Here is a 19919-nt window from a genome sequence, read left to right on the forward strand (position 1 = left end):
GGCTTCATCCACAAGTCCCACATGCTGAGCGGAATCGCTCCGTCTTAGCTCCTCCTTCACTTTCTCCAGCTGCTGATGAGGGGAATGACCTGACTCAAGCTGGCAGTGTCTGAACTGACTTCACGTGTGGCAAGTTTGAAGGGCTGGAGAACCTTGCACAACACGGAAATCATTCTCCACTGTGCTTGAGTCAGGTGCATACCCCCTCCTTTGCCTATGTCATAGGTGGATGTATAGGCTTGAATGGCCTTTTGCTGCTCCTCCATCCTCTGAAGCATATAGAGGGTTGAGTTCCACCGCGTCACAACTTCCTGCTTCAGGTGATGGCGGGGCAGGTTCAAGAGTGTTTGCTGGTGCTCCAGTCTTCGGCAAGCAGTCGCTGAATGGCAAAAGTGGCCAGAAAATTTTCGGGCCACCCAAAGCGTCTCCTGCACGCCCCTGTCGCTTTTCAGAAAATTCTGCACCACCAAGTTTATTGTGTGAGCAAAACATGGGACGTGCTGGAATTTGCCCAGATGTAATGCCCGCACAATATTGGTGGCGTTGTCATATATCACAAATCCCCAGGAAAGTCTAAGTGGGGTAAGCCACTTGGCGCTGATTTCCCTCAGTTTCTCTAAGAGGTTGTCGGCGGTGTGCCTCTTACTGAAACCGGTGATACACAGCGTAGCCTGCCTTGGAACGAGCTGGCGTTTCTGAGATGCTGCTACCGGTGACGCTGCTGCTGTTGCTGCATAAGGTGATACATCTACCCAGTGGGCTGTCACAGTCATATAGTCCTTAGTCTGCCCTGTTCCACTTGTCCACATGTCCGTGGTTAAGTGGACATTGGGTACAACCGCATATTTCAGGACACTGAGGACACTTTTTCTGATGTTTCTGTACAGTCTCTGTATCGCCTGCCTAGTGAAGTGGAATCTAGACGGGATTTGGAACCGGGGACACACTACCTCCATCAATTGTCTAAATCCCACTGCACTAATGGCGGATACCGGACGCACGTCTAACACCAACATAGCAGTCTAGGCCTCAGTTATACTTTTTGCTTCAGGATGACTGCTGTCGTACTTCATCCTCCTCGCTAAGAACTGTTGGAGGGTCAATTGTTTAGTAAAAGTAGTGGTGTTCCTACTTCCTCAGGACAACGGGATTTAGGTGTCCCTGGACTGCTTACGGTCTTAGCCAAAGTTTCTGAACTTGACAGTAACTTTTTATGAACGCGCTGCAGGTGCCGTATAAGGGAGGATGTTCCTAGGTGGTTAACGTCCCTACCCCTACTTATTTCAACTTTACATATGGTACATATGGCAAGACAGTTGTTGTCCGGATTTGGATAGAAATATTGCCAGACCAAAGAGGTGGAATGTTTGGTCTTCTGCCCAGGCATGACCGTGATGGGCTTTTTCATCCCACGGACAACAACTGTCTCCCCCGGAGCCTGATTTAAACAAACCATATCACCATCAGAATCCTCCTCGCCAACTTCCTCCTCAGCGCCAGCTACACCAGTATCCTCATCCTGTTGTACTTCAACAGTGACATCTTCAATTTGCATATTAGCAAGTGGACTGTGGGTGCTCCTTTCAGCACTTGCAGGGGGCGTGCAAATGGTGGAAAGAGCCACCTCTTCCCGTTCAGTGCTGGGAAGGTCAGGCATCGCAACCACCACCACACTTGGACTCTCCTTGGTGATTTGTGATATCTTCTTAGAACGCACAGTTCTTCGCTGTGCTTTTGCCAGCTTAACTCGTTTGATTTTTTTAGTGGGAGGAGGGCTTCCATCGTCATGTGAAGCTGAACCACTAGTCATGAACATAGGGAAAGACCTTAGCCGTTGCTTGCCACTTTGTGTCGTAAATGGCATATTGGCAAGTTTACGTTTCTCTTCAGATGATTTAAATGTTTTTTTCAAGGTCATTTTCCTGAACTTTGTCATTTGGGATTGTATGTGCCCTCTACTATGACATTGGGCATCGGCCTTGGCAGACGACGTTGATGGCATGTTATCGTCTATGTCATGACTAGTGGCAGCAGCTTCAGCACTAGGAGGAAGTGGTTCTAGATCTTTCCCTATTTTATTTTTATCGGAGAAAGTTTGGTCCTCCATTTATGTTATATTGATATATACGTGCAGCTAAGGAGCACACAAACACAGAAAATAATTTTTTATTTTTGTTGGAGACTAGTGCACTTTGTGGGTTACACCACCCTTTAAGGAATGAGCCAGCCGGCCCTTTACTTATGGGACACAGGCGCACGCTTGGCGCTGCTCCTTTGTTGATGCACGTGCAGCTACAGCCCACACAATTCACAAACACAGAAAATATTTTTTTATTTTGTTTGGAGTGCCCTTTGAGGGTTACAGCACCCTTTAACGGACAAGCCAGCCGGCCTTTTACTTATGGGACACAGGCGCACGCTTGGCGCTGCTCCTTTGTTGATGCACGTGCAGCCACAGTGCACACAATTCACAAACACAGAAAAAATATTTATTTTTTTTGCACTTGGGGGAGCACCCCTGATGGACAGAGCACCCCCTGGACAACACTACAGCACCCCTTTAGGACTGGGACACTGCACAGGACTTTGGAGTGGACACAGCCCCTATGGACAACTGACTGCACAACACAGTCCAGCCAGCCCCTATGGACTTTGAAGGAGTGGACACAGCCCCTATGGACAACAGCAGCACAGCGCAGCACAGCACAGCACAGCACAGCACAACACTACACTGCACTACACTACACTACACAGCCCAGCCAGCCCTAACTCCCACCCTCCCTCTTCACTATCCACAGCCGAGTGAGAAAATGGCACCGATGCGGGTACCTTATATAGGATCCAAAACCCGCGAGACCCGTAAGGCGGGATGATGACGTTTTGCCTCGATTTCAGATCCGAGTCATGCGGGAAAAGTCGAGCCTGACTCGGATCGGCCTCGGATTGGGGGGGCTCGGAGGGGTTCGGATTTCAGAAATCCGAACCCGCTCACCCCTAATATATATATATAGTCCACTATATATATATATATATACATATATATATAGTGGACTTGATGTGCAGCAACTATAGTGCTTAAATACTGTATGTGGAGTAATTAAAACTCGTTGATCGACAATAGACGTATACAGTATAACAGTGTGAACGCCTTCACTTAGTACTAATACAAGATATAATATACTCTAGTAGACAATATACATGGTGAATATAGTTTCTTATAGTCTAAGAGCCGTATTCAATTAGAGCGGATCCACGATACTTTTCCGTCTCCCAGACTTTTCGCCTACATTGCGTCTTTTGTAGAGATGAGCGGTTCGGATTCTGTGGAATCCGAACTGCTCCGAACATTGGGGATCCGAGTCCACCCGAACCCTGTTCAGGTGTTCCCCGCCTGACTCGGATCCCCGTTCGGGGCCGAACGGCGGCCGCCTGATGTCGGATTCTCGCTAGAGAATCCGACATCAGGGCTCCTATTGTGTAGGGCAGAGCGCTGTGATAGCGCTCTGCCCTACACAGATACAAACACACAGCCGCCAGCGGCAGCTGTGTGTTTGTTACAGCAGCCAATGAGAGTCACACAGACTCTCATTGGCTGCTGCATGGAGGGAGCCTGCTGGAGCTCACACATAAGCTCCGTCTTCCGGCTCCCTCCTCAGCGTGTGACAGCAGAGCGGACGGCGCGGGAGCGGGGATACAGGTAAGTTGTTTTTTTTTTACTTGTGCAAGGGCCGGGGGCGCTACTGGGGGGGGTCTGCTACTGGGGGTCCATACTACTGGGGGGGCCTGCTACTGGGGGGGGGATATACTACTGGGGGGTCTGCTACTGGGGGTGGCTATACTACTGGAGGGGGCTATACTACTGGGGGGGTCTGCTACTAGGGGGGGTCTGCTACTGGGGGTCCATACTACTGAGGGGCTATACTACTGGGGGGGCTTACTACTGGGGGGTGGTCTGCTACTGGGGGGGTCTGCTACTGGGGGGGCCATACTACTGAGGGGCCATACTACTGGGGGGGCCATACTGGGGGGGTCATACTACTGGGGGGGCTTACTACTACTGGGGGGGGCATACTTCTGGGGGGGCTTACTACTACAGGGGGGGCCATACTACAGGGGAGGCTAATACCGGGGCAGCCTACTACTGGGGGGGGCCTGCTACTGGGGCAGCCTACTACTGGGGGTGCATACTACTGGGGGGGCCATACTACTGGGGGGCCATACAACTGGGGGGGGGCTGCTAATGGGGGGCATACTACTGGGTGGCATGCTAATGGGGGGCATACTACTGGGGGGGCCTGCTAATGGGGGGCATACTACTGGGTGGCATGCTAATGGGGGGTATACTACTGGGGGGGCCTGATAATGGGGGGCATACTACTGGGGGGCATTCTACTGGGGGCACTGCATAAGGGACCCTACTACTAAGGGGACTGCATAGGGGGCACCACTGCTGGGGGCATTGTGTAAGGGACACCGCTACTGTGGGCATTGTGTAAAAGGGGCACTACTGTGGGCATTGTGTAAAAGGGGCACTACTGTGTGTCGTAACATAAATAAGAGACACTACTTTATGGTGTAATGTGAATCAGGCCCTATGTGCGGTGTAATGCGGTGTAATGTGAATAAGATTGTGCACTGTGACTCCTTGGGCCGTAGCCCACTATGTAAACAAGTACTGTGACTCTGCTGGCCGTACCCACTGGGTGTGTGCACTACTTTTTATTTCTGCCACTGCTGTGTGGCAATGTGTCATAGATGTGCTTTATACTGTGGTGTCTGTGTCGTTGTGCCACTGCTTTGTCGCTTAGTAACCAGTCAGCTCACTGCAACCTTTGGCCAATAATGTTGAAAACAATATTATAAGCTGTGATATGGTCTAAATTGACTGGAAATTAATGTTATTGAGGTTAATAATACTCTAGGAAGAAAAAAAAGACCAATTTATGTGATTTTAGCTTTTTTTGTCAATTTTTGTAAAAAAATCCAAATCCAAATCCAAAGCCAGTCACCGCAGTTTGGCAAATCCAAATCCAAAGCCAGTCACCGCAGTTTGGCAAATCCAAATCCAAAGCCGGACGACGAATTAGGACCAAATCCAAATCCAAATCCGGCAAAAATGGTCCGGCGCACATCCCTAGTCTTTTGTATGCGGAAAAGTTTTGCGGCCGTGCCCGCTTTACCCCGTATTCAATATGGAAGTACGCGAAAATGGGACACGGCGAAACTTGAACAGGAGGAAAGTACTGTCAGATTTGGGAAAATCAGCCTGACACCCCCCAAGAGTTGCTCTGACATGGGGGTTAGCTATGGTACCCCCCAATTTGGCTTGCTGAAGGTATTTGGTGTTTTTAAATGGGCTCAATAGCTGCTAAATAGCGTTTTTCTATACGTGGTGCAGAATAGTATTCAGGAGTATTTTTTCCAGAAAATAAGTTATCCCAGCAAATTTGTGGTACTTGAAAATGGGGGCCAGCATATTTAAAAGTTGCAACAAGAAAAGAATGGGAACCGCACTGAAAAATATACTTCCGCTGTGACTAGGTGATATATCTCTCAAAATAAAACCTATAAAGGACTGCACAAGTAATAAACAAATTGTTGAAATACTCCCAAGAATGATCATAAGACCTTGGTCTAGCAGATCTATTAATAGGTAAGTCCTTGGTGCTCCCCAGAGTCTGTTTATAACATATAAACCAACAAGAAAAACGATTAAAAAGGTCTCTTATTGGGGGCACACAAATAGGTATAGAGATTCGGCCAGCCAGCCTATTAAAAATTAACTTTTATTAAGTATAATTAAAAAAGAGCAACTATAAATGAACAGACAATATTAACAAACAGATATTTAACACATAAATGACTGGGGATGCATCTCTCCCAATGTAAAGAAAGTGAATTATTAAGGCTAAATATAGTGGTTTAGTCATGTACTAACAGCCACAAATCAATATATTGCCATTAGTATACCACATGTCAAGGAAAAACCATCCCTCCAGTGAGAAAATATAAAAAATATAAAAAGCCAGGCGAGATAATAATGTTGATTGAAATAATCTATTGCAAATAGCCACAATTCATGTATCACCAATGGTTTACAGTCTAGACATATGATTTCAAACGTAAATAAATTATTATATTATTTTAAATAAGGTAAATAATTTCCTAATGCCTGCATGCACTCTGAGCTATACACATCCAGATAGTAACTATCAGTGAGTCATCTGATGTGCATTTGACATTACTGATTGGAATACACATTGATTTGCTTTGCTGTTCATAAATATCACAAGTTTAATAGAATGGAGATCAGAATGTACTGTATATTATCTTTTTCTCCCTCATATAAATGATCAAATCTGCTGAAATAGCAGTAGTCCAGCAATGTGTGTATATGTAAAATGGTGCGCTGTCAGGACCAGTGGCCGTCTGTCCTGATGCGCTAGGCAGTGCAGGGGGTATGCGCCAGTTACCTGATCAGCTGTCCGGACGTGTGAGACTGGTGGTGGTCAGTAGAAAAAGTGCATGCCGCTGTGTGATCGGAGTGCCGGAGTCACGTGTGCTCATCACGTGACCCAGTAGTGCCTGACGCGCATTTAGCCTAGAACGGCTTGTTCACAGTTCCAACCCGGGGTTGGAAAAGGAGTCCTTTTTTCTCTTTTTTCTTGTTGGTTTATATTTAAAAGTTGCTAAAGTTAAGTTGAAAAAAACGTGAAAAATCCACTTTCCGCAAGCACCTGCAATCAAAAAAACACTTGGGCATACTTGGGGACCCCCTGAGTCAAGTTCACTAGTTTTTAACTTTGTCCCCCAACATTTTTTTTTACACCCCCAAATGCATTCATATTTTTCTTAAGTGTTTTTTTTTTATTTTTTGACACAGTTTAAATTTGGGGGACTGTCTGAAGCCTCTACGGGGCTTCCCACAACGTTGCACCCCAAAACCCCAATTCTGCACTTTTTTCCGCCTCCCATTCATAGGCAAAACTTTTCCGCCTATTACATTGCATTGACTTTCCGCCTAAGCGGAAAGTCTTTCAAATTGAATACGGAGTAAAATCAAAATAGGTGAAAATAACGTCATCGGCGAAAAGTTTCCGCCTAAAACACGCAGAAATGGCTTTTCGCCTCAAATTGAATACAGGCCTAAGATGTTATAGATGACACTCCCTTGTTTTTCATATAAACCAGAGAGACAGGTAGCAATTTGATATAACAAAACATTAGGTGTGGCCAAATCAACTGTTTGGAACATTCTTAAAAAGAATGAACGCACCGGAGAGCTCAGCAACGCCAAAGACCCGGAAGACCACGGAAAACAACTGTGGTGGATGACAGAAGAATTATTTCTCTGGTGAAGAAAAACCCCTTCACAACAGTTGGCCAAATCAAGAACACTCTGTCAATGTCCCAATATTTATGTACCTGACTGTATATCGTCTTAGACTATAAGAAACTTATTTTGCATGTGGTAATACTGTGTGTACACAAGTTTTATTTCTGAAATATTCACCTTGCACAATTGCACTGACACTTTATTTATTTTTCATAATTTTTTCTATTTTTAGTATATTTATTAACCATGTATATTGTTTACTAGAGTATATTATACAGTGCATCCGGAAAGTATTCACGAGGCTTCATTTTTTCCACATTTTGTTATTTTACAGCCTTATTCCAAAATGGAATAAATACATTTTTGTCCTCAAAATTCTACACATAATAACCCATAATGACAATGTGTAAAAAGTTTTTTTTGCGATTTTTGCAAATGTAATTAAAAAACGTTGGATCTGCCGTTGCATCGCAAAGTGCATATCGCACCGTGTACGGGGCCCTTAAGGGCTCTTAACATAGTCTTAATATAGTATACCTCATATTTTCATACTTGTGACATTTAGTCATTGTAGTATATGCATCACGCACTTTAAGTCTACAGACACTTCTCTTGCACTAGAACACTTGATGTATTTGCACTTTATTATATCCTATTCTATTGTATATAAGTATCCTGCAGTATGTTGTTTATATGTTGCAATAGATACTAAAGGTCCCGGCATGGGCATCTCCGACATACATGCTCTGGGAGACATTACTTGCGGTAAGACACACATTGGTGGGGCATGGCGAATGCTGGCCAGAAGCATGGATGGCAGTGGCGCGGGATGCCAGTTGGGTTCTGGACCTAAGTATCTAAGTTTTTACTTTTGCACAAATGTTTGTCCTGATGACGGGGATACATTTCTCAAAACGTTAATGTAGAATAAACACAATCTTTTCATCTTAAGAAGTCTCTGAGTGCCGCCTCTAACCGTATGAAATGCATGGGGAGAGGAATAACCCAAGGGCAGAGCTTATTTCCCCTTCATGCTAAGGACCTGGAAGTGACATGGAGTGAGGGCATTCCATGCCCATAAAGGCCACCTAAAGAAATTTGTTCGCTCGCCACTCTTCGGGCTCGGTGGCTCAGTTCACTCGCCATAGGTTTATATTACCCCTCTATGTCCACTTGGATAGTAGCAGTGTTCTTCCCAGACTGTTTTTTGCGGGTGCACCACCTGGCAAAAAACAGCCTACCACCCGGCACTTTGGGAGCCTGCAAGTGGGGACAGTATCTGGGATGTGTATAAAAAGGACCAGATCCTACAGACTTTGCAGCTTTTTCATAATCAGACGACTGGGCCTCTAATAAGAAGAGGAGAATTAATATATAAAATGTTATTTCAAGTTTAAATCATTACAAGGTCAGGGTTCAAAACATTTTATTATTGCGAAGGCCCCCACCCGGCTACTTCTTGATGCCACCCGGCTGGAAAAATTTTCTGGGGAGAACACTGTAGTAGGGAATGACGTTGGACAGTAACTGATGAGATCAGAGTCCACTCCGTGCAGGGCATCTCGACACTACCATGACCCAAAGAAGGCACCGTGAGCAAGTATTTTTTGGTCTTATCTTTAGAGTGCCCGATTTATCTCTTGCTGCATATATATATATATATATATATATTAGGGATGTGCAGGCTCGGATAGGTTCGAGTTTGCACGTGGAGTTCGGATTTTTCCCTCCAAAAAAACGGAACTCAGAACGAGGCAAAACGTCATCTTACATGGACGAACATCATCATTCCTGGACAAAAGACCAGGAATGATGATGTTCGTCCATGTAAGATGACGTTTTGCCTCGTTCTGAGTTCCGTTTTTTTGGAGGGAAAAATCCGAACTCCACGTGCAAACTCGAACCTATCCGAGCCTGCACATCCCTAATATATATATATACAGCCGTGCCCAAAAGGTTTGAGAATGACAAGTATTAGATTTTGAAAAGTTTGCTGCTTCAGTGTTTTTAGACCTTTTTGTCAGATGTTACTATGGTATACTGAAGTAAAATTACAAGCATTTCATATGTGTCAGAGGCTTTTATTGACAATTACATTAAGTTTATGCAAAGAGTCAATGTTTGCACTGTTGATCCTTCTTTTTCAAGACCTCTGCAATTCGCCCTGGCATGCTGTCAATCAACTTCTGGGCCACATACTGACTGACGGCCGCCCATTCTTGCCTAATCAATGCTTGGAGTTTGTCAGAATTTGTGGGTTTTTGCTTGTCCACCCGCCTCTTGAGGATTGACCACCAGTTCTCAATGGGATTAAGGTCAGGGGAGTGTCCTGGCCATGGACTCAAAATTTCGATGTTTTGTTCCCCGAGCCACTTAGTTATCACTTTTGCCTTATGGCAAGGTGCTCCATTATGCTGGAAAAGGCATTGTTCATCACCAAACTGTTCTTGGATGGTTGGGAAAAGTTGCTCCTGGAGGATGTTTTGGTACCATTCTTTAGTCATAGCTGTGTGCTTAGACAAAATTGTGAGTGAGCCCACTCCCTTGGCTGAGAAGCAACCCCAAACATGAATAGTCTCAGGGTGCTTTACTATTGGCATGACACAGGACTGATGGTAGCGCTCAACTTTCCTCTTCCGGACAAGTGTTTTTCCAGATGCCCCAAACAATCTGAAAGGGGATTCATCAGAGAAAATAACTTTACCCCAGTCCTCAGCAGTCCAATCCCTGTACCTTTTGTAGAATATCAGCCTGTCCCTGATGTTTTTCCTGGAGAGAAATGGCTTCTTTGCTGCCCTTCTTGACACCAGGCCATCCTCCAAAAGTCTTGGCCCTGTGTCATGCCAACAGTAAACCATTCATGTGTGGGGTTGCTTCTCAGACTTATGAAATGATTGTAACTTTACTTCAGTATACCATAGTAACATCTGACAAAAAGGTCTAAAAACACTGAAGCAGCAAACTTTGTGAAAACCAATACTTGTGTCATTCTCAAAACTTTTGGCTGTATATATAACATAGTTCCCAATAGATGGGTGCACCTCTATGACGTCATCACGACTTCAGCTGTGGTGGCTCAATTGGTGCACGGGTGTATCTATGTTTGCTATATATGGTATGCAATTGCTCCTTATACTTGTTCCTGACAAAATAATTTATATCATGAAACGTCGAAAACAACTAATGTGTCCTAGCTTTTCTTTTTTCTATATAGAATCTCCTTGAGTGAACTATAGGAATGCAGCCTTTTGATTGAATATATATATATATATATATATATAATATAGGTTGCTATATATATATATATATATATTTATATATATTTATATATAATGTGCAAATCTATCAGGGAACATTCATTATTACTGTAAAATCATTGACGGAAATATATTTATGACAGTTAGGAATAGGAGGAAATATATTGTGATGTTTAAATTATAGTTAATTCAACACATTTTTATTTAATACTGTGTCAATTCTACAATGGGACAAATTATTTTGTTGTTTCAAATCTAAAATATGTGTGACATTTGAACAGTAGCTGCCAAAAAGAAACCAAACCAACCGTAAGGTTATTAGAAATGTACTGTGTCCACCATCTATTATACATAAATCATCATAATACTTGCCAGGAGTAGAGGAAAAACAAAAGAAATGGAAGCGAGACAGTCAATTGTAGCCATCGCCAGTCTCTGATGCCATATGCCAAGCCTGCTAAGAAAAGTTGCCCAACTGTGTACGAATATCCTGCCAGGGTACCAGTGATGGTGCGAACTTTGGTTGGAACCCACTCTACAACTGCAATGATAAAACACCATATGCACAATGTAAACAACATGATGGTCTCTACTGCCACACTGTGAAATAAATATAATAAATGCAATGTATCATCACTTTACTCAGCATATGCATGTATGGTAATTAGTGAGAGGCTAAATCTGAGTCACACAAAGGGGTATATTTACTAAAGTACGGGTTTATAGAAGTGGAGATGTTGCCCATAGCAACCAATCATATTTTAGCTGTTATTTTCAAGAAGAGAACTTGATAAATGATAAGTAGAATCTGATAGGTTGCTACGGGCAATATCTCCACTTTAGTAAATATACCCCCATGTGGCAGTAGTTGCTGGCATCCAAGGAAGCCGGATATACAGCCTAATGCTAACGTGAGTATCTGTAGGACTAATGTGGGGTATTGTGTACCTGCAAGCGGAAACCCGTGCTGCCCATTTCTTGTACTCCAATTGCTGCAAATGGCGTCATTAGGGCTTGCACAAGCCCCATGCTAGGTGCATCAGATACATCAGAACTCGGCTTCCCTTTTCCGTGTACAAGGCTCAGAATCTCACAGAGCTTTACCAGGCTCCCATGACACTCCCACAAGGCAGGGCATTTACGTGTGATCACATTGTTGCGTTCCAGTTGCCGCCCTAAAATGCCCAACTTGACAGAAAGGCAGATCCGGCAGAGTGCCGTCTGACTCAGAATAGGACGGACGCGAGCAAAATGTATAAATTTGTATCTGCACATGCGCTGTCTGCACATACTCACAGGTTACGCCTGAGCATGGGATCCGTTCAACTGAGGATCAGCTCCTGAGTTCAATATATTTGTTAAACATGTTCATCAAGCCTCTTACTGTACCAGAGCCGTAACTAGACTTTTGTACTGTACTGAACTAGCTTATCTAGTTAAATAGTTAGTAAAGATGAAAATGGGAACAGATCAAGTTCAACCTTTTAGAAATATTGTTTTGATCTAGACAAGGGCAAAGCAAAACCCCTAGTGTAACAGTTGCCAAATAAGGCTCACAGGAGCGGAAAAAAACCTTGCTGGTCCCAAAAATGTCAGCAAGTTAAATGACCAAACACAATCACCTCCATAAAGTCATGCACTATTTATAGGTACAGATTGTACTTTTTATAAGCAAGACGTCTAATCCATTTTTAAATTCTGTTACTGAATTTGCCACCATCACTTACATAAGGTGATAAGGTATTCTATATTTTTTACTGGGTACACACTTAACGATGTGTGTACCCAGCGATGTGACACACGAGTCCACGACCATAGCGCCGATGGCCCGACACATCGGGCGGTCCGTATACAATGGGCGCGCCGGTGCCCGATATGACGGCCCCCTTTCCGTATAGCACTGCATGGGGTCGCCAGCAACATCGCCTCATTTTATTGCATGTACAATAGATCAGGCAGTGCGGCTGACGACCCCACAGTAGCACAAACTGGACCTATTTCAGACCCGCTCGTTAAGGTGCGATCGCTCACTGAGCAATTTTCGCCCATCTGCGCATGTGTATAATTCCCAGTGCGCGTGCGCAAGCCATTCGTTGCGATCTGATTTTGGTTGCTCGTAAGTCACTATCAGGTCGCTGCTTTGAGTGACAGTTAGTGCCGTTTGTGGGTGGTAACAGGGGAAAGTGCTTGTCGTTCCGATGCGTCAGAATCGGACAAATTGTAAGCAATATCGTTTAGTGTGTAGGGGCCTTTTACCTCCCTTATGTTTACAAAGTTTTGTAGATGCTTTGTTGTTGGCCAGAAATAAATATGTATATATACGAAGGTGGTTCAATAAGTAAGGTATCAAGAATTCTCACATGTATAATGTTCTCTATTTCATTCTAATTTCCCACCAGGTCAAGCAGGTAGACCACTGCATCCCCTCACGGTCATTAGACTGCGCCTCATATCAGTCATACTGTCCCAACATCAGTTGTAAGATGGCGGGGCTGGCGGAAACATGGTCATACATCCAGGGCCGATGAGAGCCGCGCCGGGCCCAGGTGACAGGGGGTGTGGCCTAATAGCGGGAGGCGTGGCCACGCCCCATAAGAAAAAAAAAGAAAAAATATTTTTCCAGCGCTGTGTGCCCCTCAGCCCGGCGCACAGCCAATAGGGGGCACTATCAGTGTGATTGCTTCCCCCATAGGCATAGGAGACTGCTCCAGCTGCTGCTTTAGCAGCCACAAGCAGTCTTCCAGTGCAGCCCAGCACACAGCAGTGTGTGCTCGGCAGCTGTGACTTAAGATGGGTGGGGAGCGGTGCCGTGCCCCTGCAGCAAACCTGGGCCCACGTAATTTGTACCCGCTCCCCCCCCTTCTTGACGCCCCTGCATACATTGAGGTGCATAGTGTGATCAGATTTCTGCGGCTAAAGGGCACATCAGAAGCTGAAATTCATTGGCAACTTCTCGTGGTGTATTGTGATAATGTCATGTCACAGAAACAGGTTTGGTGCACTGCATTTGATAACAGCAGGACAGACGTTCAAGATGAGTAGAGATCCGGCCAGCCAAGCACGTCCACCACAGATGACAATTTGTGCTGCATTGAAAGTCTGATTCAGGAAGACAGATGCATTCCAGTTAGTGATATCGCTGACAAACTGAACATCTCAGTGGGTACTGTGCACAACATCGTTTATGAGCAACTAGGGTACAGGAAAAAGTGTTCACCCTGGTTACCAAAGCAACTCACACAAGTTCCCAAAACCAATAGGATGGGATTGTCTCTCGTGCACTTGATACGGCACCATGAGGAGGGAGTGCAGTTCCTGCAGCGTATGGTTACAGGCGATGAAACGTGGGTGCATCAGCAAAGAAGGTCATGGTGACTGTGTTTTGGGACACCAAGTGCGGGATGCAGCAAAGTAAAAAAATGCGGTCGAGTCCTGAAAATGCAGGTTTGACTGCATTTCTCATATGTACCAAGCCCCAGAATGCGATGTACTCCGGGGCTTGGTTGCAGTGGGTAACGCCATCTTCTCTCCACAGAGTGCACCCCCTGCAGCACGTGCGTTCTCCTGCGCATGCAAGGACACCGGAGGGGCTTCTGGGCCATAGACTCGGAAGTCCCTTCACCACAAAGGGCCACTCTTACTGAGAGAGCGGTCATTTGCAGGATTCATCATGCATACTGGCGTTGCAAATGCCAGCATGCTTGCGATGATCGGCGGAATGCCTTCGCACTACCCCAAAAACGCCTCTGCAATCAGCAGTGTGCTGGTATACACTGCTGAATGAGGCCCAATGATCAAGACGGCCTTAACAGCCACCGTCTGACAGTGTGCTGCAACTAAGCTCTCTGGGCCTTATTCAGACATGTACGCTAACCCGATGGTTAGTGCACATCTCCGATGGTGGGAGGATTACGCATGTGAAGGAGGTGTACTGCACATGTGCAGTCCTCCGACTGCGAGCCCCTGATTGATAGGCTGCGGCGTTTGCGAGGCGGAGCGGGGGCGTGCCGCCCCGTTTTCCAGGAGGGACGAGGCTAGAGTCTGTGTGGGTGCACTTCCTGGCCTCGCAAGTTGCCAGGATCCGGCCAGGCTGGGCAAAGTTTTAGCTCCCACAGCCTGGCCGAAGGAACATCAGCAACAATCGCGACCTTTGACACCTCCTTCTGCATTTGCATTTTAAATGGACGGAATTGCACAACTGCCTGTTTGAGTTTGCAATTCCATCCATCTCTGAATCAGGCCCTCTGTAAAGTACTGTAGTATCCCTATTATCCCTATATCCTTTCCATCTCAGTTCTCCACACTTGTGTTCAGTTTATTAGGTAAGTAACATAAAAAGCAGTTCTTTGTGATATTGTGTTATGGAAATACTTTCTACAATGTACTTCAAATCTCCTGCATCATAATCCTTTCATATAAGTTACAGGTGATGGGAGTCAGTCTGACATGTCTATCATTTACTGTTAGTACAGTTTTTTCCTTTTTCAAGATTGGATGAAGACACCTGTGGCACCAATCTAGTGGCAATTACCCAGTTACAGGGAAGTCAATAAATTAAAAAAACAGTGGTAGCAGACTCATGGATTATGTGTAAAACTTGGTGCACAGCTAAAATCCCAGGTCATTCAGCTCAGATCCCTGTTCTCCATGTTTCCTATCTGTCTGCTGTTATGCTGCATACACACGGTACGACTTGAACAACCAAAGATATCGCTGATAGATTTCCCTCCAACTTTCTGTTGTACACACTGATAGATATCTATGATAGATATTTCAGTGAAGATATCTTTTTACAGGCAAATCTTTACAAAACCATCTAAGTTGGCCTGCAGGGGTGCAGGAGGGTCCAGCAGTGTCCGTGACAGGATACGGGGAGGTTCCGCAGCGGCAGTGGCGTAACTTCATCCCAGGTGCCCGGAGGAAAGATAAATGTTGGTGCCCCCCCCAAACTAAAATGTACCACCCCCCAGCACCTATGCCAGCCCCAGCTGCCACCGCCCCCCTTATGCAGTTCCTTTTATATAATGCCCCCAGTAGTGGTCCCCCTATGCAGTGCCCGCCTATGTAGTACTCCCCAGTAATGATACTCCTATGCAGTACCTCCAGGAGTGAGCCCCCGGTAGTTGCCCCCAGTAGTGAGCCCCCTGTGGTTGCCCCCAGTAGTGAGCCCCCGGTAGTTGCCCCCAGTAGTGAGCCCCCTGTAGTTGCCCCCAGTAGTGAACCCCCTGTAGTTGCCCCCAGTAGTGATTCCCTTGTAGTTGCCCCCAGTAGTGAGGCCCCTGTAGTTGCCCCCAGTAGTGAGCCCCTTGTAGTTGCCCCCAGTAGTGAGCCCCCTGTAGTTGCCCCCAGTAGTGAGACCCCTGTAGTTGCCCCCAGTAGTGAGACCCCTGTAGTTGCCCCCAGTAGTGAGCCCCCTGTGGTTGCCCCCAGTAGTGAGCCCCCGGTAGTTGCCCCCAGTAGTGAGCCCCCTGTAGTTGCCCCCAGTAGTGAACCCCCTGTAGTTGCCCCCAGTAGTGATTCCCTTGTAGTTGCCCCCAGTAGTGAGGCCCCTGTAGTTGCCCACAGTAGTGAGCCCCTTGTAGTTGCCCCCAGTAGTGAGCCCCCTGTAGTTGCCCCCAGTAGTGAGACCCCTGTAGTTGCCCCCAGTAGTGAGACCCCTGTAGTTGCCCCCAGTAGTGAGGCCCCTGTAGTTGCCCCCAGTAGTTGCCCCCAGTAGTGAGCCCCCAGTAGTGAGACCCCTGTAGTTGCCCCCAGTAGTGAGGCCCCTGTAGTTGCCCCAGTAGTGAGCACCCTGTAGTTGCCCTCAGTAGTGAGCCCCTGTAGTTGCCCCCAGTAGTGAGACCCCTGTAGTTGCCCCCAGTAGTGAGGCCCCTGTAGTTGCCCCCAGTAGTTGCCCCCAGTAGTGAGCCCCCAGTAGTGAGGCCCCTGTAGTTGCCCCCAGTAGTTGCCCCCAGTAGTGAGCCCCCAGTAGTGAGGCCCCTGTAGTTGCCCCCAGTAGTGAGCCCCTTGTAGTTGCCCCCAGTAGTGAGCCCCCTGTAGTTGCCCCCAGTAGTGAGACCCCTGTAGTTGCCCCCAGTAGTGAGACCCCTGTAGTTGCCCCCAGTAGTGAGGCCCCTGTAGTTGCCCCCAGTAGTTGCCCCCAGTAGTGAGCCCCCAGTAGTGAGACCCCTGTAGTTGCCCCCAGTAGTGAGGCCCCTGTAGTTGCCCCAGTAGTGAGCACCCTGTAGTTGCCCCCAGTAGTGAGCCCCTGTAGTTGCCCCCAGTAGTGAGGCCCCTGTAATTACCCCCAGTAGTGAGGCCCCTGTAGCAGCCCCCAGTAGTGAGCACCCTGTAGTTGCCCCCAGTAGTGAGCCCCTGTAGTTGCCCCCAGTAGTGAGCCCCCTGTAGTTGCCCCCAGTAGTGAGACCCCTGTAGTTGCCCCCAGTAGTGAGACCCCTGTAGTTGCCCCCAGTAGTGAGGCCCCTGTAGTTGCCCCCAGTAGTTGCCCCCAGTAGTGAGCCCCCAGTAGTGAGACCCCTGTAGTTGCCCCCAGTAGTGAGGCCCCTGTAGTTGCCCCAGTAGTGAGCACCCTGTAGTTGCCCCCAGTAGTGAGCCCCTGTAGTTGCCCCCAGTAGTGAGGCCCCTGTAATTACCCCCAGTAGTGAGGCCCCTGTAGCAGCCCCCAGTAGTGAGCACCCTGTAGTTGCCCCCAGTAGTGAGCCCCTGTAGTTGCCCCCAGTAGTGAGCCCCCTGTAGTTGCCCCCAGTAGTGAGACCCCTGTAGTTGCCCCCAGTAGTGAGACCCCTGTAGTTGCCCCCAGTAGTGAGGCCCCTGTAGTTGCCCCCAGTAGTTGCCCCCAGTAGTGAGCCCCCAGTAGTGAGACCCCTGTAGTTGCCCCCAGTAGTGAGGCCCCTGTAGTTGCCCCAGTAGTGAGCACCCTGTAGTTGCCCCCAGTAGTGAGCACCCTGTAATTGCCCCCAGTAGTGATTCCCTTGTAGTTGCCCCCAGTAGTGAGGCCCCTGTAGTTGCCCCCAGTAGTGAGCCCCTTGTAGTTGCCCCCAGTAGTGAGCCCCCTGTAGTTGCCCCCAGTAGTGAGACCCCTGTAGTTGCCCCCAGTAGTGAGGCCCCTGTAGTTGCCCCCAGTAGTTGCCCCCAGTAGTGAGCCCCCAGTAGTGAGGCCCCTGTAGTTGCCCCCAGTAGTGAGCCCCTTGTAGTTGCCCCCAGTAGTGAGCCCCCTGTAGTTGCCCCCAGTAGTGAGACCCCTGTAGTTGCCCCCAGTAGTGAGACCCCTGTAGTTGCCCCCAGTAGTGAGGCCCCTGTAGTTGCCCCCAGTAGTTGCCCCCAGTAGTGAGCCCCCAGTAGTGAGACCCCTGTAGTTGCCCCCAGTAGTGAGCACCCTGTAATTGCCCCCAGTAGTGATTCCCTTGTAGTTGCCCCCAGTAGTGAGGCCCCTGTAGTTGCCCCCAGTAGTGAGCCCCTTGTAGTTGCCCCCAGTAGTGAGCCCCCTGTAGTTGCCCCCAGTAGTGAGACCCCTGTAGTTGCCCCCAGTAGTGAGACCCCTGTAGTTGCCCCCAGTAGTGAGCCCCCTGTGGTTGCCCCCAGTAGTGAGCCCCCGGTAGTTGCCCCCAGTAGTGAGCCCCCTGTAGTTGCCCCCAGTAGTGAACCCCCTGTAGTTGCCCCCAGTAGTGATTCCCTTGTAGTTGCCCCCAGTAGTGAGGCCCCTGTAGTTGCCCACAGTAGTGAGCCCCTTGTAGTTGCCCCCAGTAGTGAGCCCCCTGTAGTTGCCCCCAGTAGTGAGACCCCTGTAGTTGCCCCCAGTAGTGAGACCCCTGTAGTTGCCCCCAGTAGTGAGGCCCCTGTAGTTGCCCCCAGTAGTTGCCCCCAGTAGTGAGCCCCCAGTAGTGAGACCCCTGTAGTTGCCCCCAGTAGTGAGGCCCCTGTAGTTGCCCCAGTAGTGAGCACCCTGTAGTTGCCCCCAGTAGTGAGCCCCTGTAGTTGCCCCCAGTAGTGAGACCCCTGTAGTTGCCCCCAGTAGTGAGGCCCCTGTAGTTGCCCCCAGTAGTTGCCCCCAGTAGTGAGCCCCCAGTAGTGAGGCCCCTGTAGTTGCCCCCAGTAGTTGCCCCCAGTAGTGAGCCCCCAGTAGTGAGGCCCCTGTAGTTGCCCCCAGTAGTGAGCCCCTTGTAGTTGCCCCCAGTAGTGAGCCCCCTGTAGTTGCCCCCAGTAGTGAGACCCCTGTAGTTGCCCCCAGTAGTGAGACCCCTGTAGTTGCCCCCAGTAGTGAGGCCCCTGTAGTTGCCCCCAGTAGTTGCCCCCAGTAGTGAGCCCCCAGTAGTGAGACCCCTGTAGTTGCCCCCAGTAGTGAGGCCCCTGTAGTTGCCCCAGTAGTGAGCACCCTGTAGTTGCCCCCAGTAGTGAGCCCCTGTAGTTGCCCCCAGTAGTGAGGCCCCTGTAATTACCCCCAGTAGTGAGGCCCCTGTAGCAGCCCCCAGTAGTGAGCACCCTGTAGTTGCCCCCAGTAGTGAGCCCCTGTAGTTGCCCCCAGTAGTGAGCCCCCTGTAGTTGCCCCCAGTAGTGAGACCCCTGTAGTTGCCCCCAGTAGTGAGGCCCCTGTAGTTGCCCCCAGTAGTTGCCCCCAGTAGTGAGCCCCCAGTAGTGAGACCCCTGTAGTTGCCCCCAGTAGTGAGGCCCCTGTAGTTGCCCCAGTAGTGAGCACCCTGTAGTTGCCCCCAGTAGTGAGCCCCTGTAGTTGCCCCCAGTAGTGAGGCCCCTGTAATTACCCCCAGTAGTGAGGCCCCTGTAGCAGCCCCCAGTAGTGAGCACCCTGTAGTTGCCCCCAGTAGTGAGCCCCTGTAGTTGCCCCCAGTAGTGAGCCCCCTGTAGTTGCCCCCAGTAGTGAGACCCCTGTAGTTGCCCCCAGTAGTGAGACCCCTGTAGTTGCCCCCAGTAGTGAGGCCCCTGTAGTTGCCCCCAGTAGTTGCCCCCAGTAGTGAGCCCCCAGTAGTGAGACCCCTGTAGTTGCCCCCAGTAGTGAGGCCCCTGTAGTTGCCCCAGTAGTGAGCACCCTGTAGTTGCCCCCAGTAGTGAGCCCCTGTAGTTGCCCCCAGTAGTGAGGCCCCTGTAATTACCCCCAGTAGTGAGGCCCCTGTAGCAGCCCCCAGTAGTGAGCACCCTGTAGTTGCCCCCAGTAGTGAGCCCCTGTAGTTGCCCCCAGTAGTAGGCCCCTGTAGTTACCCCAGTAGTGAGGCCCCTGTAGTTACCCCCAGTAGTGAGGCCCCTGTAGTTGCCCCCAGTAGTGAGCACCCTGTAATTGCCCCCAGTAGTGAGCCCCTGTAGTTGCACCCAGTAGT

At 48.5% G+C, this 19919-nt stretch overlaps 1 protein-coding gene across 1 annotated transcript in view; it reads right to left on the reverse strand.

The window, feature by feature from the left end:
• Positions 1-19919, reverse strand: part of LOC148515342 (solute carrier family 22 member 6-A-like) — a 99630-nt gene that overhangs the window by 48612 nt on the left and 31099 nt on the right. Inside the window, exon 4 of the mRNA XM_088480142.1 lies at positions 10966-11134. Within this exon, the coding sequence (XP_088336268.1) occupies positions 10966-11134 (169 nt within the window). The remainder of the gene's footprint in view (positions 1-10965; positions 11135-19919) is intronic.

This window comes from Taudactylus pleione, unplaced genomic scaffold (genome assembly GCF_031769625.1).
Source record: "Taudactylus pleione unplaced genomic scaffold, aTauple2 ptg000250l, whole genome shotgun sequence".
NCBI classification, from domain to species: Eukaryota; Metazoa; Chordata; class Amphibia; order Anura; family Myobatrachidae; genus Taudactylus; species Taudactylus pleione.